This window comes from Agelaius phoeniceus, chromosome 13, assembly GCF_051311805.1.
Source record: "Agelaius phoeniceus isolate bAgePho1 chromosome 13, bAgePho1.hap1, whole genome shotgun sequence".
Lineage (NCBI taxonomy): Eukaryota > Metazoa > Chordata > Aves > Passeriformes > Icteridae > Agelaius > Agelaius phoeniceus.
Genome location: NC_135277.1, coordinates 9303155 through 9330670, shown reverse-complemented (window position 1 = coordinate 9330670; position 27516 = coordinate 9303155). Strand labels below are relative to the sequence as shown.

The 27516-nt window shown below is 39.7% G+C and overlaps 1 protein-coding gene across 4 annotated transcripts in view; it reads left to right on the top strand.

Moving 5' to 3' along the window:
- ADAMTSL3 (ADAMTS like 3) overlaps window positions 1-27516 on the top strand; it is a 170465-nt gene that overhangs the window by 106151 nt on the left and 36798 nt on the right. For all 4 annotated transcript variants that reach the window (XR_013184084.1, XR_013184083.1, XM_077185255.1 and 1 more), the window contains exons 8-16: window positions 13-87; window positions 5273-5430; window positions 6401-6512; window positions 9141-9279; window positions 10829-10879; window positions 14910-15114; window positions 15930-16077; window positions 16733-16817; window positions 23420-23706. Coding sequence is in view for 2 of the 4 variants with exons in the window: in XM_077185255.1 (XP_077041370.1) it covers window positions 13-87; window positions 5273-5430; window positions 6401-6512; window positions 9141-9279; window positions 10829-10879; window positions 14910-15114; window positions 15930-16077; window positions 16733-16817; window positions 23420-23706 (1260 nt within the window). In the remaining 2 variants the exon portion in view is untranslated. The remainder of the gene's footprint in view (window positions 1-12; window positions 88-5272; window positions 5431-6400; window positions 6513-9140; window positions 9280-10828; window positions 10880-14909; window positions 15115-15929; window positions 16078-16732; window positions 16818-23419; window positions 23707-27516) is intronic.

Below are 27516 nucleotides of genomic sequence, written 5' to 3'. Positions count from 1 at the left end.
TAATGTTTGTAGGGGAAGAAACTGTGATTGCTGTACCACATGGGAGTCGCAGTGTGAGAATCACCCTGAAAGGACCAGCACACCTTGGTATGACTGAGCTGTTTTATGTATTTATACATAGGCAGAAGATAAAAACAGAACCTTGTATCTGAGCTCGTCCAAACTTTGGAAAATATGGGTAAGATCATGACCTTGATACCTTGATTCCTCTTCCCATCTTTAATATCCAGCCTGGAGATAGTCCTCGAGAACACTGGAAAGTTTACTTGGTAAAAGGAAATAAAATACATAGAGGTGGTTTCTATTCCTTCCATTTAAACCAACATAAGGCATCTCAAATACAGTACACTCTTAAACAACACACCAAAAAAACTTCCAGAGTTATGTGTGGAACCAACATCCCTTGCATAACTCAGCACCAGATTTCTGCTGAAGCCTCTGACAAGTGATCTAGGTCCAAATAAAGTTGGGTGAATGACTACAGCAGTCCTGCTTCCATGTAATTCTTTTTGTCATTGCATACCACCAGTGAGAAACAGTTTGTTATTCTCTAAGACAGTTGATTTCCAATATTTTCTTATAAGGCTGATGGCAGTATTTATGGCAATTTCCTTATCCATAGGCCTAGTTTGCCTAGAGAATTGATGGTTTCAATTCAATGGTAAGGGAATACCAAGCAATGAGATAAACTATTCATTTAACTTTGAACAATTTTTTATCCAGATGTGGTCTGGATTGTAGAAATAAAAAGAACTTGAGCTCTGAAATATGTAAACAGAAGTAAAAAATACATTTTACTTGAAAATTGCTCATCAGTTTGTTTGCTTTCAAAAATATATTGTCACATCCTTTCAAGGAAAAAAACTGAAATAAAATTCCCTCTTCAGAACAGCTCCAGAGTGACAATAACTTCTAGATATACTACTTATATTAAAAAAGTACAAAGCTGAATTTATATTGAAATAAATAATTTTCCTTTAAAACTGTTGAGGGGATGTGTGAAGGAGTGATCCTGACCAGTTCAGGTCAGGACTCTTGGACTTTCTTAAGTAGTTCTGCAGAAGGAAGTTGTTGTTTCAGCTTTGTATGAGGAAAAAGTACTAGATTGAGTGGCTCTTGGGGGATTTCTGGAAAGCTCCTGAGGAATGCAGCAGCAACTCAGTAACTGAGTACAGAGTGCTCCTGGCTTCCTACCCAGGGTGGTTCTGCAAAGAAGCTGTGGCTTGGCATCACCTTTGTTAGTTCACTCTCTAGCTGGACAGGAATTGTGAAATGTTCCTTTAACCACTTCCACCAGCACATGTGTTTGCAAATCTGCAAGGATTTAGACATTTTTTACCTAAAATTAAAATTTCAGAGGTAAAAACCAACTGAGAGCTGTTGTGGGGAAGGAGGTGAAAATTACTTCTGGCTTCATAGCCAGGTCTCCAAGAGCTGATGCTCCAGAGGTGCTTCTCCACCTTCCCACTGTGCGTGTTCCTGGGTGTTTGTCACTTAACAGAAGATACCAAATGATCCTTTGCTGCAACTGCATCAACTTTTGTGTGGGTGTGCTGGTAGAATTAAAGCCAGAATTAAAAAAAAAAAAAAATCATCTACTATTACAGGTTCCATTTGTCAGAGATGTTTTTCCTGGCTTGCAATGAGTTGAATTTAACAGGTGAAGCAGGGACTACTTATTGTTAAAATTTTATACTGCCTCCTGTTGCCAGTATATATTTGTCCTTCAACTAGAGTCAGCAGCAATAGCAAAAACTTGAAGAGCACTATGGAGTGTCTGGCACTTTTCCCTTTATCTTGTGTTCAGTGGGGCTTCATCCTGGGTTTATGATCTGGTGTTGTTCCAGGAAAGCACAGCTGCTGGACTAATCAAAAATGGAAATGTGGTTGGAGATGTAGCACATAACAGATTTGAAACAAATGCTCTGAGCATTGTTTTGCAACCTGCAGTTGGTGTTTGAGCAAGGACTGCTTTTCTTTGTAGCTGGTTAGAATAAGTGCTTTGTTTGTGTCTCTGGGCACTTAAAGACAGGCAGCAGATTCATCAAGATGTTACTTTGTGTTTTTAACAAATATGGCCCCCCTGTATTTCTGCCTGCTAGGGTTTGGTGAAAGATTTGGTGGAAAATAACCAAGTAATTAGCACAAAAATGGGTCTGAATAAAATGTTTCATTGTGTTGGCTTTGTTTTTGATTTGGACTGTATCATGGCTTTTCTAGTAGTTGTTTTAAGAGCATTAGAATCAAAAGTAAGACTGAAAGTTCCCTGAAATTAATCCTCCAGCAGAAGAAACAGGAAAACCAGAAGCTAATATTTTTACAAGTGGCTAATGCTAGATAACTGAGTTCGTGAACTTAGGGAGGTTAAACGTTACTGAAAGGAACTGCAATGTTTTTCTTTTTGTCAATTTTTTCTCTGCTCACAGAGATCTGCATCATGTGACAGCCCTTAGCATGGGTTTGTGCACTGCTCTGTCTTTGACAGATGCTCAGAGGAGCACGGTGTTGCTTTTGCTTGCATTTTGAGAAGAATGTTTTGTTTTTGTGCTACCTACAAATGAATCACAGAGAAGAAGCAGCTTTTGGGCAGCACCATCCTTGCTCTTTGTTGCACTGGGAGCAGGAGCAGTTTCCCTGGGAGCTCCTTCATGCACAGGGAGGTACCTGCAGAGGGTCTCCTGTGCCTCCCTGCCCTGCTCCTTCCTGCCCCCAAGAGAATGGGGGGATTCTGCCCACAGCTGGGCAAGGCATTTGCCATTTTTGTCAAGGGAGGGAAAGGAACTAAACACAGATAGTTACAGGTCTTTGGCAATGGTGATTGTCATGCTAGGCACAGAAGCAGGTGAGCAGCCAAGAGAATTCCCTGTCCGTGTGACTCTTCACATCTGGAGTCTCAAGGAATTGATTTAGGAATTGATTTAGGGAAGCTTACTCCTGAAGTCAAACTTTCCAAGTCTTTAGTATAACAGGACTCTGCAGAACAAAAACATTTGGTGAATTCTTTTCTTGTCATGAAACCAGTTGATAAAACCTGTGTTCTCAGTTACTTCTCTGAAATCAATAAATAAGCAGTATTTGAGGAAGAAATTCCTCCCCAGTAAGAATAATGATGTTATGTATGTGTTAAATACACTAAATGCTTGGTGTCACTCTGTTTTGGAAGGCTGTGATGACAAGCACTAGGCACTACTGAGCAGGAATGCATTGCACCAGAGGTTATCCATTGTTCTGGGGAATAGCTCCTCATCTCCCTGTGTGACACAGGAAAAATCTGAGCAGCAGTTCTGGGGTCAGTGGTGTGACCTCCAGAGACACAGCCCTGGCTCCATAGCTGCACCTTGCAAATAAACACATTACTTGCATCCACATCTAGTGTAAACATGCCAGCTCTCTGGGAGTTACTGTCTTGTTGGTTGCTGAACAATAATCTTGGTTTCTGCTTAGAAAAACATCGATAATGTTTTTTATTTAAAAAAATTGTAAAAGAACCATTCAGAAATGCAGCTGAGGTCACCAAATAAACATTTTCATCATCTTTTTGCACCAGCTGGATTGTAATGTCTTAAATGCTAGTTTCAAAAGGATCCTGTACTCCTGAGCATCTTCCTGAATTTATTTTGAGTTGGAAGTACTTAAGATTTGATTTTACACTTATTTTAAAAAATGAGACAATAACAGGCACCATGAATTTTTACTTAATTTTAAGCAGCATTTGTGATCAAGCAGTTTGTGATTTAAGCATGAAGTTTGGGATCAAGGCTTGCAGAAGCTTAATCCAAGAATTCTGAGTTCCATATATTTTAAAGGGTTATTTTGTAAGGCAATCAGGAAAGGACCCTTCCATAAAAATGACAAACAGAAATATGTAGTAATCACCTAAATACTTCTTTTTTCTGGAATTAGTTTATATCTATTTGTTCCTAATGGAATGTGTTGGACAGTGAGGCACACTGATTCCCAGAGATTTATGTTTTCTCTTTGACAAAGTACATTTTATTCACCACTAGATTCATACCCTGTGATTAACATAAAGTCATTTCCTAGAAACAAATCCTTCCTGAAACTTCCTTCCAGCCATGTATGTGATCTTTGTTATACCTGTGAGCACAGTGGAACCTAATGCTTAGAAGCTTGGGATAGTGGTGGTATGCTTTCAGGAATTTAATTCATTCTGTAATTTCTTTATTCTCTTTGTTTGGGTGCTCCAGAATGCATATTTGTTTAAAAAATATGAAGGAAGAAAACAGTTAATGATGGATGGCAGCATTCAGAGTATGTTTTCAGTGCAGGTAAAACCAGATGCTTTTAACCTAAATGATCTAGCCTGACTTAGGTAGCTTTGTTTAAAGTACCAAAAAAGGCAAGGTAGTGGGAGAAAGAGGGTATTTATAGCTCATCAAAAGATTCCTTTTAGCTTGGCCTGAGCTCATCTGAGATTCATGCTTTTCTCATGCAGTGCTCTGGTAGATTGTAACCAGACCAGGGTATTTCAAGTCATGCATCTTGCTGTGCCTCTATGCTGTATTACACTGAGCCCAGAATTCTACCTTCCTTATGAATATCTTCCTTTAGCTTTGGCCACTTACAGTTCAGTCAGTTTACTGGAAGTGATTTAATCTTAAAATGCTTCATCTGTCTTCTGGAGGCTGTGGGCTGTTAGTTTAATCTGTTTCCAAGGAGCAGAGAACAATTCAGAAAGGGTTTTCATCACCAGCTGTTCTGGGAAAGGGCTGTCCCCTGCAGCTGCCCACCTCCTGGCCCCGCTTTCTCCTCTCTTGGGAAACACTCAAAGCTGAGTTCAGGATCTTGGTGCAGTGATTCAGGTATTGAGGTGAGTGTCAGGTGGGTTTGGCACCACTCAGGCTTCTCTGGAGACTGATTGCTCAGATTGCTTGGCTTTTGAATTGCATGAAAGTATGAGGTATTATTCTCTATATTGATTCTATCAATTTTCAGTTTCTTTCAACTTTTCCTGCTCAAGCTTTTGCTTATATCAAGTGTTACAGAGCACTTGGTGTAGGAAAAACTGTCTCAGAAGTGTTTCTGGTATGAAAGAATAGTGTGCTCAGACAGATATTCCTGTGTTGACTTGTCTTGCAATTATCTATCAGCCTATAATCTCAAGCAGTTAATATTCTCACAGGTTCTCTGGGTGTGTTTTTACTGCACATGTGCAGCTGGTACTTGCAAGGCAAAGTTGTAAACATTGCTTTCTGACTTTCTTGAAAACAAAAACCTGTTTAAGTTTACTAATTGCACGTTTCTTCTTTAGTTATAGAGTCAAAAACACTACAAGGAGAAAAGGGAGAGCACAGTTTCAATGCTCCTGGAACATTTGTCATTGAAAATACAACTGTTGAATTTCAGAAGAGCACAGACAGGGAAATCATAAAGATCCAGGGGCCTCTTGGAGCAGATTTCATTATCAAGGTGGGGTGTGTGAATGTACAAATCTACAAAGTTATTGCAAGTACATGCAACACTCTGGTGGCTGTCCATCACCTTGTAGCAACACAACAAAATCTTTTAGCTAGCAAGATAGAAATCCTAATTACAGTCCAGAGATCATTTATGCCAAGAAAATCCAAATAAATTGAAATGTTATGTGATTTATGTATTTCCTGTGGTGGGAAGTACCACAGGATCTTTAATGGTAAAAATGGCCAGGACTTTTGTTTTCAATACTGCTGGAAGAGTAGCAGTGTGACCCTGTGCAGTGTAATCCAATTGCAGACTGCCACCTACTGAACCTGAGCACTGCTTCCAGCAGCACCCTACATTCTCCCTCAGACAGTGCTAATCCAGCCACTGACCATTTCCAATCATTTTAAATTTTTTCTGTCCAGAACACATACCAGTGGCTTGCATCACACATCAAGATATTTATAAGTAGGAACATATCAGTATTTGACTGCCACAGGAAGGCACTCAGACGCTTTGGCATTGGAAGTGACAGAAGTTTCAGTATTATCAGACTGCCTGGCTTTACCTGTCACATTGTAGAAACAGAATTTCAGTTGTTTTCCTTTTGCATCTCCAGTACCATGTGCAGCTGGACTTGCCTGACAGTGTGCTTGGATCACTTTTAGATTTCTTTCTGCAGCAAATTTTGAAATTTTTGCTAACAAAGACATAAACCAACAGAATACAGTTAAGAACTTTACTATTTGAGGATAGATAATCAAATGGTCACATTAATATCTTGAATAATTTGAAAAATAAAACACATTCAAATGTTTGACTATTGGGAACCTAAATTTAATGGCTACTCTATACTTTCTAGAGGTTTTATGTCTCTCATCATCTTACTCTGCACTGCTATTATGCATGAACTCTGTTTTGAAATGGCATGAGCAGCTGAGTACAGTGTACATGTGTGTTGTAATGGAAATTTCTTCAGACCAGGTACTCTGGATCAAAAGAGAGTGTGGTTCAGTTCTTCTTCTATCAGCCCATCAGTCACCAGTGGAGACAGACAGAGTTCTTCCCCTGCACAGTGACGTGTGGAGGAGGTAAGTAATGTCAATTCTTCAGCAGTGATAACAGCTCAAGATTAAAAGGACCTGATTTACAACCTTTGTTCTGCATTTTTAGTGATTAGATGTTTGTGTTTCTCTGCCCACTGGTAATTCCTCAGCAAAATAAATGACAGAGCAGCAGCTAAGCAGGTTGGTTAAGCTGGTATCAGCACAGAGGTTTTTACATGTTGTCATTGGAAGTCATGTTTTTCCATGAGTGATGTTTTGAGTAAGAACATTGACTAAGAATAAAAAATACAACATTCAAAATGGAAAATTGCAGCTCATAGTGGATATTTGGGGAAAGTAAGCAAAGAAACATGATGAGATTTTAAAATAAGAATAATCAAGAGGTGGAAAAGTATTTCTAGCCTCAATAGTATACATGGGGGTGAGTTTTAGAACATTTAGTTGAGGAATTAGTTATACAGAAAGCAGAATAAGTAAATAGAATTTAAAGAACATCTGCTATCAGTACCTTTGGCTGTCTGATTTTAGACAGTCCTGATGGTGGCTAGAGCAGCACATGTGGTATTGTAGCATCTACTCCTGATTTAAACACTGCAGCTTAGATGAAGTGTAGCTTCATTCTGCTTATCCAGCCCAGCCCACTGCCTGTCATGTCTGGTTCTGCAAAAAAAGTGTGAGCTCATGGTAGGAGGAGTGTTTGACACTGCAGATAGCAGCTTCCCTTCAGCCAGCATTTCCCAGGTCACCTGGAAAACAGAGCAGGATGCTGGTGATACCGATACAGGGATTTTCTGGAGAGTGCAAATGTGGTTTAAATAGTTGCTTGGGGCATGAATAAAGAGAGTGAGAGATGTTTAAAGTACAAGCAGAGTCTGGGGATCTTTTGAAGGACCATCCATTTTGGCATTTGCACCTCCCTGTGATCTGAAATGCAGACAGTGTATGTGTCTGATATGCAGTCCCACAGGAAACTACTGTATCTTATGAGATACTTGGCCTCATGAAGTGTGATCCTTGCTGGAGCTCTGAGTGGCAATGCATATCCTCTGATGATTCCATCACACTGTGTTTATAATTTTTTTTCCTTAACTTGTCTGACAAGGGAAGAAGTATAAAGCATCACAGTTACTTTTGAGGACTGCATGTAAACACTGGATAGCCCAAGGGACATATTTACCTTCAAAGGTATTGGCTCAAATCCAGCCTTATTCAGACTGCTGTTATGGCTTGAAAATTGTAGCTGCATGTCAATCTCTTTGAAACCATCCAGGGTGTTCAAAGCCCTGCTTTGTGGCTGCTTGCCTCTAATATAAAACTGGTACCTTTGTCAGAGGGGCTTGGCAGGGAGGACAGGAACTGAAGAAGCACAAAAACTGAGCTGCTCAGTCATGACAGTAGTAGTGTTAAGAATGGCATGCAGAGAAGTTGTAGTGCAGCTGCTTGGCTTTAACCTGTTATCTTAGATTTATCTGGACTTAGTGTCCAGATTGTCTGTTTGGCATCTGGTACTGGCAGTAAAAGAAAAGGTTCCTCACAACAGAGATTTGGAATTAGTGCATTGCCATTCCTCACTTGGATGCTGCCTCTATCTTTAATTCTGTAATCTCCATGTGTTGGAAGGGGCATCTCAGAAAGCAGAGCCAAGCTTGAATGAGCAAGAGTGTTTAAAAACTGTTTCTCTTGTTTGCAAGTGACATTTCTTCTGGGTCCTTTCAGTACTTGCAAGAATTGAAACATAGATGCTGTGAGCACTGGAACTGCTTAGTTCTTTATGGTTGTCACTCTCATGCATGATGACACTTTGGATCAGCCAAGAGACACACAACTGAAGCCACTGACACATGATACTTAGCATTTTCAGTAGGCACAGGGACTTGTGCTGTTAGTTTGTTGACTCAGTTTGATTTTAATTCTTGTGGTCTAAAACTTTTTTTCTTTGCACATACCAGAACATCCTCCTCTCCTCAGTTTAAGTCCAAGTAAGCTTTTTTGAATGAGTCTTTTTTCCTAAGCCAAAAAATAACCTAGTGGTTTATAAAACCCAGATCCTTTCTTGCAACCAGTCTCCACACATATTTTATTATTTTTTTTTCACTGAGTAGTTAGTTCAAGTCTTCTTTTGTTGGCTCTTCAACTCGGAATGTTCTTGAATCTATTTCTTGGTTTTCTACAGTTCCTTAGCAATGTTTTTGGATCCCATCTTCAATTCCTCTGGCTTTCTGTGTCAAGTATTTATTTCTTTTAGCATGAATGGCTGTTTAATATAGCTCTCCAACATACTGGTAACTCCTCCTTGGAGGAGAGCAGTTATACATTGTGGAACATGTGCTAGAGCCATATGGCTTCATAGTTTTGCTTTCTGACAGGTGAGCTGGTGCAGTACAAGTATTTCTGCATCAGAAGGAAATATGTGTGCCTCTACTCTTAGAATATTAGTAGAATAAAGAGCTGGAAGCTCATTTAGTGTCAAGATATTTAGGTTAATATAACTGCTGTGCTGAATTGCCTAAAAGGAAGGTCTGGTTGTGCATTTCCTGTTTCCTTGTTTAAAAGTAAACCAAAAAAGAGTAAGACAGAAAATTAATTCCATGGGGAGAAAAGGCTGTTTTACTTTATCTCCATTAACAATATTTAACTTTGCTCCTGCCCTAGGTTACCAGCTCAATTCAGCTGAGTGCGTGGACATTCGTCTGAAGCGCGTTGTTCCTGACCACTACTGCCATTATCATCCAGAAAACAAGAAACCAAAGCCCAAGCTGAAGGAATGCAACATGGATCCCTGCCCTTCCAGGTCTGTATGGCAAACAAATTTGTGTGTGACACAGGCAGTTACTAAGGAAGCAGGAATTGTATTTACTGAATTTCAATTCTTTTTATCTTTAAGGCAACTTAATCTTGGTTGGTTATTGCATGTGTTAAAGGCTGATATCTCTGCCAGTAGATGTGTGGCACTTCTTCAGTGTTGCAGAATAGAGGATTTTGCTTATACAGAGATATTGTAAATATCAGTTTACTAAAGGGCTAATTCTGCTTTGCCTATTGCTGAGAAGTACAGCAGCAGTGTGAGGATCTTGTGAGGCTGTGTGAGGAGGACAGAAGGTTTGCCTCCTTTTGGATTTATTGATGCTGCCATTCAGAACATCTCAACAGCCAGACAGAAGCTCCAGTCAGTGCAAGTTTTGCATATGGTTTAACTTGGTTTATTCATTTGCCTACCATAAAAGTTTGATTCTTCGTTGGTACTTTAGTGTTGACAATTTAATAATTGAAGCTTGGGTCTATTTGTTTGGGTTTTTTAAAACTAGGCATTAAAAATAAAATCATTCCAAGTAAATATCCTTTGGTACGAATGCCACAGGATATTAGTGCCAAATTGTAAAGGCTACAGTACAAATAAATTGTATTGAATTGCACTACAGTATTTCAAACTAACTTTTGGATTGTCTGGTGAGGTTTCCTGGCTGTGCTAAAGAATCTTAAAATAACATCACAGTATCAAGTCCCAGAACCTCACATTAATATGCCAGCTGGCTGAGCTAGAGTTATATGCAAGAAAAGGAAACACTCTCAATGGATTTAATTTCCTATAGCTAAACTGTCCATTTCCTTTCATTCCTGTTGAACATAATCGTTGATAATGACCTCTAACAGTTATAGATGTGCAGACTTTCAAGAGTTTTTCCTGGAGAGTTGATCACTGTATGAAGCAGAAAGAGTTCAGTAATACTTGTTGGCAATGGGTGCCAAATGTTCCAAAGCTGGAATAGGAAAATTAGGGAAAAGAAAGGGTGTAATTATATTTTACCTTGCAAATTTAGCTTATACAGTCAGGAAAAGGAAAGTACTACTGGATATATTACCATATTTCCTAGCATTGGAAGTAAAGCTTTATGCCTGCTCTGTGCTAAGTACTTCAAACAGCTCTAGAAGACTCCTAAGCAGCATTCAGAACCTATCTAGGATTAATCTTCTGATGTATTTATTTCACTGACACTCATGTCCCTCAGCAGTCTTTGTTACAGATAGAAGTATGTGAATATTTTTCTGTTAATGAAGTAACACAGACCTAAAGGGTCACTGATAATAAATTTTTCTGCTGGAGGCTTGCTAATTTAATATTTTATGGTGGTATGAAATAGAGAAGCTGTATGGTGAATAGTTCTTTATCCATGCAGAAAAGGTAAGATTATACAAGTCATAAGGCTCATGTGTAATGAAGTAAGATTCCTGCATTTCACATTGGGAATTGCTTACTTCAAGCATGATCACATAAAAGTATGTACTTGATGTACAGTCTTGGGTATGAGAAGTAATGATGCAATATTTATTTTTTTTGACAGTGATGGATTTAAAGAAATCATGCCCTATGATCACTTCCAGCCACTTCCTCGGTATGTATAACCAGGATAGCATGTGTGTCAGCTTTAGCACAATTTCACTGCAAATATACTACTTCAGTACTAAGATAATGGGACATATTTTGAGGGTTTTTTATACAGGAGGGTAAGTTTACAAGAGTCCTGTAAACATCTCTGAATCTTGTGATTTATTTTAGTGTGCTCTGGATGATTAGCTTAACAGTCAGAGGTTAATATGCTCTTCTTGAAAATACCAATGTGAAGTCTTTAAAATAAACAGTTGTCTCCCTCAGCCTTCTCTGGCTGTAGTGCTGAGAAGATCATCATCTTTAAACTGCATGTATGAATTCTTGTCTTGAAAGGTTTTTCTTTTGACAGTGTATGAGATTTTATAAAACAGACCTTGTTATGTATAGGATTCTGGAAATTCTTTTTCTCTTGGGAGATCTGATCCTTCTCCTCTTTAGATCCGCAGTCTACAGACAATTTATTGACATCAAAGATGACACGTCACTTTCAAAATACAAAATTGTTGAAATATCTGTTTCCTTAAATTAGGGCATCAGAGAACAGTTTGTTACTTTTTTTACTTTTTTTTTTCCTTTTTAACACCTGAATCAATTACAAGGATTTAAAACTTCTCAGGAACCCTTAGATGTTTTAGAAAGAATGTTAGGATTAAACAGTATTGAGTCACATTTGCTTTTAATGTAAAGAATTATAGTCGATGAGTTGGTTGCTTATTTATGTGAGTTGAACCTCTGCTTTATTATGTCATGTAATGAATAATGTGTATTTTTCTAAAGAAGTAAAGATATGAAGTAATAAGAATGAAATCATAGACTTGCACAGCTTAGTGGAGCTACTGATTACAGCTGATACAAATGTCATAGTTTATTTCTGTAGCAATTTGTCCTTGTGCATCTGCTGTCCTGTGCATCTACTTTGGCATAGATGGGGATTTTTTCCTTTATAGCTTTATCCTGTAGAGTTCTCTAATTATATTCTGTGTCTCTCCCTTTCCATTTCTTCTGCCAATGCCTTTGTACTTCAGATCTCTCCTGGAACTCAGCTTAATGTATTTACAGGAGTATTTCATCTTCCGAACCACTTAGGGCTTGGAGACCACTTGGAAGAGAAATTTAATCCCCCTTTCTGTGCTTTACTGTGCTCAGCACGTTTGCATGACACTGTGGTGAGATAGATTATGTCTGTGATAAAGCTGTGGGCAGGATCTCTTATTTCAAACACTAAGAACCACAGGCAGAGTCCCACCTCATTTCAGCACCTCGGTGTGCTCTGTCAGAAAGCATCATGGTCTTCCTGGGTGATGCTTCAGAGGAAGGACTGTAAAACAGCAGGCAGCCAAGCCGGGCTCAGAGCTGGTGCCAGCAGGAAGGAGAGAGGAAATGGGCTGTATTGTACTGGGAGGGCTTGTAAGGAAACACCACAAAGACATAGAAACACCTTCTCTTGAAGGAGTTGCTGAAAGAAAACAGCAGCTCAAAGTTTGTTTACCTGCATGAGGAGGTGACTCTGGTCCAGTGTGGATGCAAGTCTTGCTTCAGTGCAGCAGGATTTGTCTGTGCTGCTGCCTGCAAGGAGCTGGAATGCGTTACCCTGTGCTGGCTCTGCTTTCTTCTCTTCTCTTTTCTTCTCTTACCTGTTTCTTGCATGCTGACCCAGGCTGCTCCTGAGAAGTGGGTGGAAAACCAAAGTCCTGGATGCAGCCTGGAGCAAAGCTGTGCAGACTGCTTCACCTCCAGCAGCAGCCCTTCATCTCACCTCCTCCATAGCACCAGGGCCATGTGGAGGCTGCCTGGCAGTCCTGTGGAGTGCACCACTGCTTTCCCATTCGCACGAGGAAGTTGTGGGAAAGTCGTGGTGCACACCACAAGATCTTGAAAGGGTTCTCCTGTGGCTACAGTTGTAAATGCCCCACTGAAATATTTTTACAGATGGAGAATTCTTTTGAAATAAATAGAAAAATTTCCCAGGATGAAAATTTTCTTTTAAAGCTTTTGGACTGCCTCCATTTATTTCAGACTTGTTGGACTGTTGAGGATCCCTTGACAGCTGTGGGTTCTGGAAAGTATCTCCTTGACTGCTTGCCCAAGACCCCCCTTTTCCCCAGTAGCCATGGACCTCACTCCATCTTGAAAATTCTTGTGGGAGTATGGGATCTGGAGTGTGTTTGAAACTGATGAGATAAAGAAAAACAACTATAAAACTTCACGCTATAAACACTTGCAAGACTTATATTACATACAGCACAGTGAGCCTCACATATATAAATCCATGAGCTGCTAATTCATTAAATAGTTAATTGCTCTTTAGTTCCAGATTTTTAAAAAGAAAATTAGTTAACAGTGGCCATTCCTTTAAGTCAAAGAAGAGTGTAACTCTTGCTCTTCAAATGCATTTTGTTATTGTGATTTGACATCAGTATCTCAGCACATAGCTTTATTCAGAATGCTTTTGAGTGTACTCCATGGCTGATGTCCCATGGCTTGCTCTGTGTTTCATATTCATTCTTCTGTTGAGCTTAATCATGATTAATATATTTTTGTAGGCAGCTTAATGAATTGCCTAAAATAGGAAGTGTCCTTGATTTACTTGCTGCATCATAAAAAGTAGATTGCTTAAATTTACCTTTGATTTATTGGCCTTTGCTTCATCGAGTTTGATATTATAACTTCCCTTATGATAGCCAAGTTGATTATTCTTGATTAATTGATTTTAGTGGGATATTGTAGTCCTTGCTGAGTTCATTGTTCAGAACAGATATAATTATTTTCATGGTCCTTTCTGAGCCTCTGCAGTAACAGAGATAAGGTTTAACTAACAAGACATTGATGAACCTTGAGATGTACTGCAGGACTCAATCATTTCCAAGGGCTTTGATTCAGGAGGGTGATGGAAAGAAAGGAAGAGATAGAAGGTAAATGGTGAGGAGATATTGTATGGGTGTCATTGGAAGCTACAGACAAATACTTCAATAGAAGCTTGTTATGTCTAAATTTGAGAGGAGCAGGACTTTATTGAAGTTAGGTTTTTTTGAGAGATAATTGCTTAAATGTGCATTCATGCTAAGAGGTAAATGAAACTGAGTTTGTTGCCTAAAAACTTCCATGTCCTTCTCACTTCAGATGGTGCAACATTTTCCATCTTTATTGTAGTTAAGATTGTGAATAGATGTCCATTTTGAAGATATTTCTTCCCAGCAGGTTGTTTATCATATCTCTGTTAGAGGCTACTATCCCAGAGCTCTGCTGATTCACAGGCTTTTCTTAATCCCAAATTTTCCTTAATCTGTGCATTTCCCTGCTGCAGGAGCCATCAGCTGAGTTAGCCAAAGCAGCTGAGATGGATGAGCAGCTGCCTTTTGCTTGAAGCAAGCTGGAAAGTGTGAATACAAGGTTGTTCAATGGCATTTTAATGAGGGTGGGAAACTCTTGCAGAACTGCAGTCATGACCAGCCAAATGGTACCTGCCACAATTTAATTTCATCACAGTCCTTATGGATGAAAGCAGTTTGGTATGAAATGGCCGGCTTGACCCAAACTATTAGAAATCCCATAAAAATTCCTTCAGGAACACATTTTTAAGGGCATCCAGATTTGTCTTTGTCTTTCAGACTTCATAGGATCTTAAATACAGGGGCTTCTTGGTCTCTGACAATGGTAATAAGTGTCTATGTGATCATGCAAATTAGTTGCCAAAAGTATTCAATTTAGATGATTTAGACTATTTGAAAATAAATTCGTTCCAGTAATCAAACTCAGTATATTCACAGTTTCTAACTTATGTGTGAGAATAAGAGTTTCAGTTATGTTTTGAAATATGCTTACATTTGCAATTCTACTTCTGATTTTGCACATGAACTTAAGCCTTGAATAACTCAAGGTAGGTCTGAGAGTCAATGTATTTGTATGTGGTAAGAATCCAGCAACCAAGCTACCAGTAAGCTTTAATTGACACTAAGGTTGGCCTCAATATTTTGCATTTTTAATAGAGGTTAGTGAAATAAGAAAGAGCCTTATGAGTTTGTTTTTTTTTCCAGGTGGGAACATAACCCGTGGACTGCATGTTCAGTTTCCTGTGGAGGTGGTATTCAGAGGAGAAGTTTTGTGTGTGTAGAGGAGACCATCCATGGAGAGATACTGCAAGTGGAGGAATGGAAATGCATGTATGCCCCAAAGCCCAAAGTCATTCAGACCTGCAATCTGTTTGATTGTCCAAAATGGGTGGCAATGGAGTGGTCTCAAGTAAGTAGAGAAGTAATTTAGACCTTCTGTCTTGTTTTCTAAAGAAAGCCTCTGGTCTTGTGTTACCATGTATTTATTAGCACAGGACTATTAGAAAAGTATAGACCTGAAAGATACTCAATATTACTGGGAAAAGTTTGCTCTAAGCAGTTCTGTCTGTGTGGAGCAAAATGCATGTGGAATTCCTTGTGCCTGTTGAATTCCTGCTTTGCATGCAGAAGTTAAGAGACAGAGGTCAGGCCCCTTTGCAGTCAGGTCATTTATGTCTCAGTTCTTGATAAATGTAGTATTTCACTGGCTGTAATAGTTAAAGGCATGTCTGTCTCAGGGGCTGGCAAGCCTGCAAGGGTGATTTTCCAGCATTCTTACCTTTCATTACAGTAACAATAGCCTAAGCCAGCTTGTCCTGGCTGTGGTTATCTGATACAGTCAGATAGGCCAGCACTCCTGTAATTCCTTAGTTCATCCAGATGACATCAGTGACACCAAAGCGTAGAAAATGCAGCTCCCCTGACCCAGCCTTGACTGAAAATCACCACCGTGACAGAGTGCATTCTCAGTGCACAGCCACTTCTATTTCAGCCTGCTGCCAACCAGATAAGCCTCACAGAACCCCAAAAAACCACTTGCATTCCCAAAACTTCGACTTCTTTCCCCAGCATCAACCTTTTCCCTATCCACCTAGCAACACAGGGACAAAACTCTCACATCTCTGTGGGAACCCTTCAGCGAGCCCCTCGGCGCTGTTTGTGCCGTGCTGCTGGGCAGTGCTGGCGGTGGGAGCCGCAGGCTGAGGGGCTCTGCTGTGTCCCCAGTGCACGGTGACCTGCGGCCGGGGGCTGCGCTACCGCGTCGTGCTGTGCATCGACCACCGCGGGCAGCACGTCGGGGGCTGCAACCCGCAGCTCAAGCTGCACATCAAGGAGGAGTGCATCGTGCCAGTGCCCTGCTACAAGCCAAAAGGTAACTGCAGCTTTGTCTGGGTCTGTGGTTGTTTCGCGTTTTTTGTCCGGAGAATTAAAAGCCCCTGGTAACCTTTTTCAGAAATGCCAGAAGCTGGAATTTACTAGGTTTGTTGGTTTTTTTTTCTCCCCAGTTTTGGCAGAAACAAGCACTTTAATTATTGGTGCTAGTAAAAGTGCCCTGCTGATATTTTTTGCTGATAATGTGGCCAGACTGTCATGAAGCGAATGTGCCAACTAAATCTATATTGTCTGGTCAAAAATCAGAATTAATGAGCTTAACACAGGGAGGAGGAGTTGTTCAATAATACTTGAAATGGGAATGAAACTCCATATGTATCACCTGGGATGTTCTTGTTTGTTTTAAATTAAGTGTGTTGTCCTGGTGTCAACATTCTCAGCAGATCATTAAGTTTTACTCAAACTATTTTCCTTTTTCCTTCTCCATTTTTGCAAATGTAAAACAAAGAATGGAGCTCAAGCAGCATGATGAAATTTTCTGGTAAATTTTGTGTTATTATTCTGTATATCTAAAAAAGCATTAGATCAATAAGCAATCTCAACTGTGAAATTCTGAGGTGATTAATGCTGACATCTACATATTGCTTTGATTTTGGAGAAATTACTGAATGTTTTGAGTCTTTGTCCTCTACCAGAAAAAAGTCCTGTGGAAGCAAAATTGCCATGGTTTAAACAGGCCCATGAAATGGAAGAGACCATCACAGTCTCAGAAGAGCCAACGTAAGTACATGGCCTTTTACAGTGAAGAAACATTTCCAGTGTGTTTTGCAGACCTCTGGAATGATTGTTACTATGCAGTTTGCTTTGACAGTTGGCCCTCCATGGGAGATGAGTCCTGTGGTGAGCTGTTCCTAATTTTACATCTCAGTAACTTTGCTTCTGGAGCTCCTGTTCTGGATGATACACAGCTACACTGTTATAGTGCCCCTATATCATTCAGGAATTCAAAGGGATCTTGGTTTTAGCCTGATTAAGCCCTAATTAATGCATGTGGAGATACTTCAGCAGAAATAAATTAAATAACTTTAGTTTTATCCCAGTCATAGCTGTTACCTCAAGAATGTAGTGGTGGTATTAAAACTTAAGAGGTACTTTGTAGGGTTGCCAGGATTTCCTTGGGGGGTGAGACCAATGCATAATGCGAGAAAAACCTGCTGATCTCTATGCTTAGCTGCATCTATGGGGGTAAGTTATGCTATTTTACATGTGTATATGTGTGAAATAACATCTGGATTTTGTGAGTCCTCTTAAAAACTGATGAGGTTAAGCCTTGCAAGTCCTGGGGATGAAAGCACAATTTAAATCCAGCTGCACTTGTTCCTGACCCTTGTATGTTAGGGCATCCACACAATTCCTTGTATCCCCTGTGTACATTGCATACACACACACACACACATTTATTTATATGTGTAATATATTCAATATATAGATATTAAAGTATTTAAATTTATAAAAAAGTATTAGTTTTGTATGAGGTAAGATTTTGAACGGTATTTTATTGTTCTGTGTTGAATTCTGCACTTTTTTTTTTAGTAATGTCAGTTTGAAATAATTTAGATGAGCTTAATGAAGTTGCTTTGGATTTATATTGCTCTGATAGCAGAGTGTACCTTATGCTTATTTTTCTTATTCCATCAAACTATTCCTGATTTTTGGCACACATGCAGCAACAGGTGTGACCATGAGTAATAAAATCTTTACACCTGCAATGACTCACAGAAGAAACCTCTTGCCAAACAGGTGTTTATATAGTTATGGTGACTGTAGTTTAAACTTTTCACTGCTCGAGCCTCTCAAGTCAAGTGTCAACCTACTGTGAGGGGTTATTTCACTCTCCAAAGCAGTGGCCCTGAATTCAGACAGGGTAGTAGCAAAGATATAAAAATAAGGTGTGATTGTCAAAGGGGGATGATGCAATCAAATGTGCCTTTTAAGTGTCAGGATAGCAGAGTGAAGGTGCATGAGGTCACTTCTAGAGTGGATTCAGCATGAAGCTATAAGGAAAATTATCTCTAGCATTATAAAGTCCTGCTGTGGCAACCATGAGCTAATGCAGTTTCTGGGTTTTTAGGATCCTCCAGCATCAGTCTGACAGAACAATCAGGGAGGACTGGCAGGCACACAGCACTGCTGGTTCAGAGGAGATGTGGAATGGAACAGAGCTGAGCTGGAAACTTTGTCATGGGCTGCCTTGTCCTGACAATGACAGCAGTTATTCATCCTTCCTAGACAAATGAATACAGGATTATATATTCCACTGTGGCCTTTTTCTTCTCCACTTACTCTGGAGACTTAGATATTTTCCATCTTTCACTCATGAGCATCATCCTGTCCTTTGACTTTCCTTCACAATTTCCAGAAGCATCTTCACCTAAGTCTGAAAGGTTTCTCCAGGCACTTCTTGCTGGCTCCTCTCACCCCCCTCTGTGCTGAGGTGCTTTGAGGGGCTGTGCACCCCACTCTGGGCACACTGAGCCCTCCTGGGACCCAGCTCTAGCACTGCAGCCAGATTCCCCATGAGTTTCATTTTACTGTCTTCTGCTCCCAACTGCTTTCTCTTTATTCTTCTAAGGAAGCTGGCAGGTAAGGAGAGATGAGAAATAGCTGATGCCTGACTTCATTCCTATCTGCAGATTGTCTGTGGGTCATGTGGACAATAATGGTTTGCAACCAGAGAATTTCTCCATCAGTGCTTTAAACCTCATGCCCAAACTGCTCTGGTCCTTTCCAGCGAGAGTCAGATTTTTGGGACAGGGATTAAGATTTAAAGAGAAACTGACAATAAATTGTTCCTTCTCCCAGAATAAATTATAACAAGATTTCCCTCTGATTCAGATCTGTTTAACTTTGTTTTCTGTAATTTAGATATGGCACAGTGATAACTCACAGCCCACCTCTGCCTAGCGAGAGACATGATTTCCTTAGTAAAATGCAATGACTTTTAATTTTAGTTGTTCTCTTGTCATCCAAATTTAAACCACAATATGAAGTCTCAACTTCTAGTCCATCCTTTTATGACAACTTTCTCTCTATGCTTTTGTGTGATGTTTTAGTTGATAATGAATAAGAGAATAAATGCAGCTGTGTTTTAGAACCCACAAGTGATGGATATGCCAAAAGTAGCTTGTGGAAGATAAATACTTCTGCCTCTGTGGTCTACCACGGCTGGTGTCCTGAATTTACATAGAGGGGGAATGTTCAAAAGCTTCTTTTTTTTATTATTAGCAAAATAAAAAATGACTGTCCTTAAAGTGAGGCCAAGAAAAATGTAGGTCTGACCTTTTTAGTTTTCAGTTGTGGAATGTGATGACAGTTGATACCAATCATTATTTTAAATGTTCTTCCCTCGAGCCTTCTTAGTTACAGTGGGATTCGCAGAGAAGCTCCAGCAAGTTCTTGCATCCTTTTTATTACTTGTAAGTTAAAGAAATAGACACCTCAGCTGCCTTTCTCTGTCATTGCTTAGGGAAAAACTAAAATGCTTTCAAAAACTGATATATTTTTTCAGCAATATGAGCTAAAATTTGATGTGAAATACAGCGTTTCTCATAAAGGTTCCTACTTATTGCATTGGAGTCATTTTCACAGACATGTCCCCCCTGTGCCTTTGGTGATGGAGAATTACCCATTTCTCACAGCTCCTTCTCTGAAAATGGGCTGGTGATTTTGTCCAACATGTTGCCCTTGAGGCTGATAGAACCTCAATGCCCAACTGAGCAGTGTGGCTGTTCAGGGCAGACAAGGGTGGTGCTGCAGGGAGGGGTAGGGTGCCAGCACCATGGAAGTTCTGCTCAGGAAGAGCCCACATTGTAGATGCTTCTTTAGACTTTTATCCAGGACTCTTGGTGCATTAGGACTGGACTGGAAATAATCCTGGAGCTGCCTTTTTTTCTCATTATTTAGGCATTTCCTGTCTTAACTGAAAGCAAGAACTATCATCATGAGGAAAATTAAAAATTAGGAGACACCATGTTTTCCAAGTCTTCAGTAAGCTGCAGAGGACTGCACTGGGTTCAGTTTTCAGTTCAGATTTAATTTGGTTGAGTTGGACTGCACTGTCCCAGTTGAATCATCATTACTTTAGGTCACTGCTTCATTTCTCAGGTCATCCTACACTTGCTTTTACAGCATGTGCCAGGTGAATGCACATTTCCATTAGTGCTATACTGATAACACTGCAGCATGGACATGCCCTCCACTGCATCTGAAGTGTCTTCATTATTTATACCTGCTCAGATGGGTATAGGAGAAATTTAGTTCCATGTAGCATTGGGAAGAATGACTGGGTAAAAAAGCTGATTATAAAAAGTTGTACCTGATCAAATTTGCATTTTTCTATTTTCTTTTTCTTTTTTAATAAAAAGAGGAGTCTCATCAACAAACCTAAAGATCTCAGAAAATTTCCAGTTACCACTATCTTGTGCATTATTATCATAATTCTCATCAATTGCTGACGATCTACAAAGCCTTGTAGTACAAGTACTTTGATGCTCCCTAATCCTGACCTGAGATGACTCCGAGTGTGTGCCCATTGAAGGCAGACTGAGTTTACTTCAGGGAAGTATTTTGTCCAGAGCATTACCATGTGTATGCTGTGAATGCCAAAATACCTCACATCTGAGGCTGGTGGAGTTTGCCTTAATGACCTGTCACAGGCTTTGGTTTTGCATGTTCAAGACAAAGGGAAAATTAAAAAAAAGCCCCATCTGCCTGAACTCAAAATTTAGATAAAAATCAGCTCTCTCAGTGTTCAGTCAGTTCCTTGCTCTGCTTTTGTACTAGCAGTCTCCTTTGGCATCTGTTGAAAGTACTTAGTGTGACTTAAACATTATCATCCTTGGAGAAGTTTTATAGTTTAGGATTTCAATAGGTAAATAGTCACAAGACTAGTTTAACAAATGCCAAGGTACAATAAAAAGTATTTTGTGTGTTCATTTTTTATCTTGCACTTCACTGAAAAAATACCAGACACTAATATTCCTCAGGAAAAGCTCAATTCTAATATAGCAATTCTTGCTATAAGTCAAGGGAAAAAAAGCTTAGAATTTTCTGAGTTTCTTTATAAATCAGTTGGTTGCTGAGTGAAATTGTTACTGTGGTTCAAAATTTCCTTTAATTTATACAGGATTCAAAAGAATGTTTTTGAAATACATTATTTTTGGAATGTTTAAATGCACTCAACTACAGTACACAAAACTAACTAATTTCTGGTATGCTTCTGTCATGCTTTTACCAAAATAAGTTATTACTTTCAGACTATAAACTTAGGTATGGTTAGAAGACCAACTATTTTCAACTATAAAAGTCCTTCAATTTTATTTTTCCAATTAGGTACATAAGTATAAATGGACCTAATTTTTTTCTTTTACACAGAAGGAGAAGAAAGTAATCATTCTGTTAAGCCTATGCATGCTGGCCTTGATCCAATAAAGCACTTAAGCACATGTTTCCCTCTGAACTCATGTCATCCTGTTGTCTTCTAATATGCTAAAGTTAGGCTCATGCTTAAGCATTTCATTGGATGAGGGTGATTTTGCCACCCTAGGTAGTTTGCATGGCTGTCTTTGAAAGGACTGTGAGATCTGATGTTCCAGGATTAAGCTGACTTTATCTGTTGGGGTAGGAGAAAGCCTTCCTTTGCAGCTTTTCCACAAAATAGTCATTAGAGTTTATATCAGAGGCATCTGGACACTGACCCCACCATGGACTCAGTGGGCTCTTGGGCTGCTCCTAACCTGGCATTTGCTCAGATTTGATCTCTGCAGGACACAGCCATGCAGTGTTTTGATAGCATCCTTGATAACATCAATCTGGCCATCTAGGAAGGTGCTCAGACTTGTGAAGGGATGAGCACTGGGAGCTCTTGGTGTCAAGAGGAGCTGGGGATAATGTGATTTTTCCTGAAGTCTGGTGAGGACCAGTGAGCTCTAACAAAAATTCTGAGAGAACTCTAAGAAATTTTGATGGGCTTAGATATATTGATCTTTGTAGCAGAGCTCTAAAGTTATTTCATTAATATCTCCTTAAAGAATAACCAGTTAATCTTTTAACCTCTGTTGGGAATGGGAACAGTCTTTTCCACAGGAAGAGTCACTTTTGGGCTCTGTCCCAATCACAGCCTTGGTGACTATCCCAAGGACTGACTTAGAGAATCCTTACAGGTTATCCAGCCATCTGTTCTCCTTTCTTCTATTTGATTCTTCCTCTGTGTATACTGGCAAAAAATTATTGGCAAGATGATAAACTGTGCACAGAATCAAACCACACTGTTGACATTTTTCTGTGCTTACTGTGTATGCAGAGTGTAAATACTGATTTTTGTCTTACACACTGTTCTTATGTTTGTAAGGGCAGCTTTCCTGCAGTAAGGGAAAGATATTTCTTTATCCAAGATAAGGGCCAAATCTTTGAATCCTAATTTGGATCTTTTTTCCAAATACATTTTTAACATTGGTCAAATTATCCTCCTATATGTCCCATTGGTGTTTTGATCATCAGCTACATTTGGACACATAATAAAGACCAACTGCAGCCTTTTCCTGGGGAAAAAAACTTCTAGGAAATTCTGTATTTGACTTCTCATAAAGTACACCCCAGAGCCACCCAGGATAACTTTATTAATGAAATCCAACTCCTTGTCTCTAGTGCCATTTTGAAAATTACTGTCAGATATTAATGTGACCCTCAAAGTCAGAGAATATTATAACAAATTTGTGACCTGTAAAACGAGATTTTACTGTAGTTCATCAGGAGCATAAATGCTTTCTAATAAAAATGATGGACTGTAGACTGGTTAGACCTCTTTACTGAAGATGAGAGATGAGCCTGCAGTGGTGTGCACTGGCTCCATTTGGAAAGTGCTTCTCTTCTCTGGTTGCTGATTATTAGTATGACATAAGGTGAGGACCTCTCACATTTAAGCAGATTGCAAATACACTTTTTGGCATATGTCCAAGTCTGTGTATCTGGGGAGTTATTTTCTATTGTACAGATGCATCTTCCTGGAGTTTCTCCTTTTTTCTTGAAAGAGACTGAGAAAAGATTTAAGTGTTTTCCTTTTTCCTCAGCAAAGGATACAGCTCTCCCTGATCCTCATGATTCTTTCTCCTCTTTTCCTACATCATCTTGTATGAATTTTGGTAAATGGTCTGGGATGTGAGAGTCAAGTGTGAGACTTAAGATACTTGATTGTGCATTCTATTTAAGCGTCAGTATGATGTATTATCTGCTGAGTGTACAACCACCCATTTTTGTGTGTTGGCTGTGTTTTGGCTGTGCACACAATTACATGGAATGAATGACAGTGCTGTGATCATCTGCAGGTTTATTCCTGAGCCCTGGTCCCCGTGCAGTGCCACGTGTGGCAGTGGCATCCAGGTGCGAGAGGTGAAGTGCCGGATCCTCCTCGCCTTCACTCAGACCGAGGTGGAGCTGCCCGAGGAGGAATGTGAGGATGAGAGGCCACCCACAGAACGGGTCTGTCACCAGGCCTCCTGTGACAGTGATCCTGTCCCCTACACGCCAGAATTTCCTCGTGCTGAAGATGGCACTGGGATGTATGACTGGGAATATATTGGGTTCACCCCATGCTCAGCCACATGTCTTGGAGGTACCTTTTATTTTTTCCTAATTTGTCCTGAGTTGTAAGAATTTGGCATTGTTTGGTGTTGTTGCGTCTCCTGTTAGTGTTACCTTAAAGTAACTATGTTGATCTGTAGGAAAACCTGCAGCTACAAGCTTTAACATATTTTTGGTTATCAATAGAGTATTTCAAACTATTTCCTTTCCTTCGGCAAACACTTATTGGGTAAAGCAAGGTGCAGGAAGTTGATACAGCAACTTGCTTTAGTCTTGCTGCTGCAGGAGTGTCAGCTGCCAGGCCCTCTGTGGTACCAGTATGTCTGATACATCAGTGGTGGAGATGTTTAGATGATCTACCTTTTCCTAGGAACCAAAACTGTGCGGTTTCAGAGTAAAAATTCCCATGTTTATTCCTTTTCTTCCAAAAAGCTGCCATTTTCTGCAGAACAGTGGGAATACATAGCTGTAATTAGGGAGACTTGCTTCCAGCCTGGCTGGTGTGGAGATCAAACAGGAGCTGGTTTGGGTCTGGGTGCTCTGTATCACTGCCTGGAGCTCTGTGCCATACATCTGTCTGCAAGTAGTTAGGCACATTCCTGCCTGGATGTAATCGAATCTCCCTGTCGTCCTAAGTACATGTTACCAGACAAGGCTGCTGGTGTTGCTACTACTTACTGTACTTTGGGACTGAGCACAGTGAGTTATGAAGTGTTAAGTGGAGGCAGTGGAATTGTGAACACACCTATATATGACAGGACTGCTGACATCAGTGGGAAGTGAAGACAGTTGTACCCATAGAAGAAATAAAAAATGTAGAAAAAGGGGAAACAGAAACAATTGGAAGTGGGGAGCGAGATAGAGCTCACAGACAGCAGCCTCCCTTCTTGGTGCTGCTCACCAGCTCAGAGCTGGAAGGCAGAAGCTGGGAGGGATGCCCCAGAATGGGATCAGCAGCATGGTAAGTGACTGATAGTGCCTCCTTTATCATTTAACACTGCTGCTTACTGAGGGGGTTGATCCATAGGTATAACAGCACCTGTGATCACAAAAGCTGCAGCATCCCATTCCCTGCACTACCTGCAGTGGACATCCCTCTCTAGGGAGGAGAGATTGTAGTCCAAATGTATTTGTAGCAGCATGAGATGGTAGTGACAGCTATTGTGGCTGAGTGACTCTGATTCATATTTTAATAAGAGAAATGTTTTTAGAAATAAGGAAATTGTGCTGTAAACCAGAACAACCCCTCCATTAATACTAAATTTGTAGTTATGGTGTCTTAACTGATTTTTGTAACATACAACCATTTTCTTGCCATCTTAAATCCACTTTACTGCTTTTTAGCCAGTGTCTTTGCCAGAGGTGTTCTAAAACTCCAAGGTTTTTGAATTTTGAGGACATAATCAGATATGTAGGCTGAAATAATCTCTCGTCTTTGCCTGCTATTGCACATATTGCAATTGCATTCTGCATCTTCAAAGGTGAGTTTGTCCTTGCAAAAGCATCCCCATAAAAACTTGCACTTGGTGTGCAGACTGATGGTAATTTAAGGAGTCTGCAGTGAACACAGCAATTTCATTGGAAGGAACTTCAAAATGACTGATAAGCAGAATCTTGTGTTCAGCTTAAATTTTGTTCCTGAGGGAGCCGAGCATGAACTCTGTTGTTAACTTCTGACCTTTCATGAATTTGTGAGATTCCCTGACCCAGAATTGTCCTGTAGGTGTTCATAGTAATCTAACAATTTGTTTGCTATGCAGTGGAAATGACTCACTTGAAGAAGTCTGAAAGACAATATCTGTTTGTGTTTTTAAGACTTCTGTGGTATCACTGGTACTGTGTCTAGACATTTTCCTTATGTGATGCTCCTGGGAAATGTGGGAAGTTGTCAGGGTGTTTTATCAATGAGCAGCTTCAGAAGCCCCCATATTGGTGTGCTAGTAAGGCAATTTTTCCTTTCTATCAGCTCTGGTCTTCTGGCTGCCTTGGCAAAGGCTTTCAAACAGACCAAAAATTACCTGCCGATAAATAGTTTTAAGGGAACCAGACATCTCTTCTGTTTCCAGCTCACTGCAATGTACTAGCTAATGATCTCACTGTCTACTATTTTTCCATTGTGTAGTTCAAAGGAGCTGATCCATTTCTGCTAAGTTTTATGTTCAAATCTCATTTCAATTAGATGAACTCTTTCGTTATAAGAAATAAATGTTGTCTGAGTTTGGAATAACCCAGTGTAATGTAAATTATATTAGGTACTTTTTCTCTAGTATGTATGCATCTAGCAGTGGCTGTTAAAACAAATTCCTGTGGATTTCTGTATCCTTGGAACTCCCTGCCCCCGTTTCTTGGTGCTTAACTCTTTCTGAATGAGGGAAAATTCGGCAGGCTCTAAGCAGGCTGGAAGCTTTTATGGCCAATATTTGAGCAAAGTCCGAATCTCTCTTTCAGAGCTTGTCACTTGCACCTTTTTTTTAATCCTCACACAGACTAGACTTGTAATTCAGTCTCCTCTGGTCCCTGTGCAGAGCAGATGAAAAAATGCAGATGGAAACATTGGGTTTTTTGGGTATTAGACTTAGAGAGAGTGATTTGCAAGGTGTTATCAAACATCATCTTTCCAGTTCTAGAGCAGCAGTCACCCCAGTCTCGGGTCACTTATGTGCCTTCTGCACCAAACCTCTGTGGCTTCTCACACAGCACGTAAAGAGCCAAACAAGTTGAGGTTTTTGAGTGCAGCTGAGTTGTTTTATGCCTCTTAGCATAATTAATGCTTCCTTGATCAGTCTTTCCATGAGTGTAAATAAAAGTTGTCGAGGCCTATTAGTCATAGGCAGACATCACCTTTAATACCCTTAGGAAGCTCTGTAACCAGTCTGAAATCTAAAGATCTCGTTTCTTATTCAGTGCCTGAAGAAATCCCAAACTGAAAATAAGCCAGCTGCATGCTTGGGGATCTCAAAATTTGCCTTCATTTTCCCCGAATGTTTTTTTGGGTTTCTTTGGTTTTGTTTTTGTGTTCTTTTCAATCTGAAGAACTTTGGCCGTGATGTGAGAGCCCCAGATGTAAGTTTAATTTACATAATATTATCAGTAGGGAATTAATAATCATTATGAGAATAAAGAATATGCCTGAAGAGAAATGTTTTTGTTGTAATCTATAGCATTTCTTTAGTGTTGTCAATCATTTACTACTCAACAATATTTTAAAGGGATGCTTTTCACTTTAAAGATCTCTGAACATTTTCTTGTTTAAATATACGTTTAGTTGCAAGAGGAAGATTTTGGTGGTTAAATGTAATTATTATTAGTAGTAGTACTCTATATGCTTCAAAAATGGTTATTTGGGCCACCTAAAGTCATTACATTGGCCTAAAAATAATGTGATTAAGCAATAAATAACATATGCACTTCCTGTTATTTCCTCTATAGCCTCTGTGGCTTTGGTAACTTCAGAGTGCAGTCAAGTTGTGTTTTCAGGCTTTTGTCTGGACCATAAGAGCTCAAAGTTTACCATTTTATTTATGAGAAACCTGAGATTCTTAGAATATTAATGGATTCTAGCCAAATTTAAGGGTTCTAAGAAAAACAATGACCGTTCAGAGACTCACATATAAAGCTGAGAAAATTTGCTCTCAGCTTTTGTTGGAGTCACCTTGATAGCTGGTCACTTGTGTCATTTGTTTCATTAGCTGCAGATGTTGTTTACTCTCTGACAGAAGTATAAAATAGATGCACTGAGAGGCTCAAGGATATGTAGAATTTGGCATTTCTTCTGAGTTATTTTCAGCTTATAGTAAATATTTTTAAGAAGCCACCAAACTGAGACTGTCTGATGTAAATA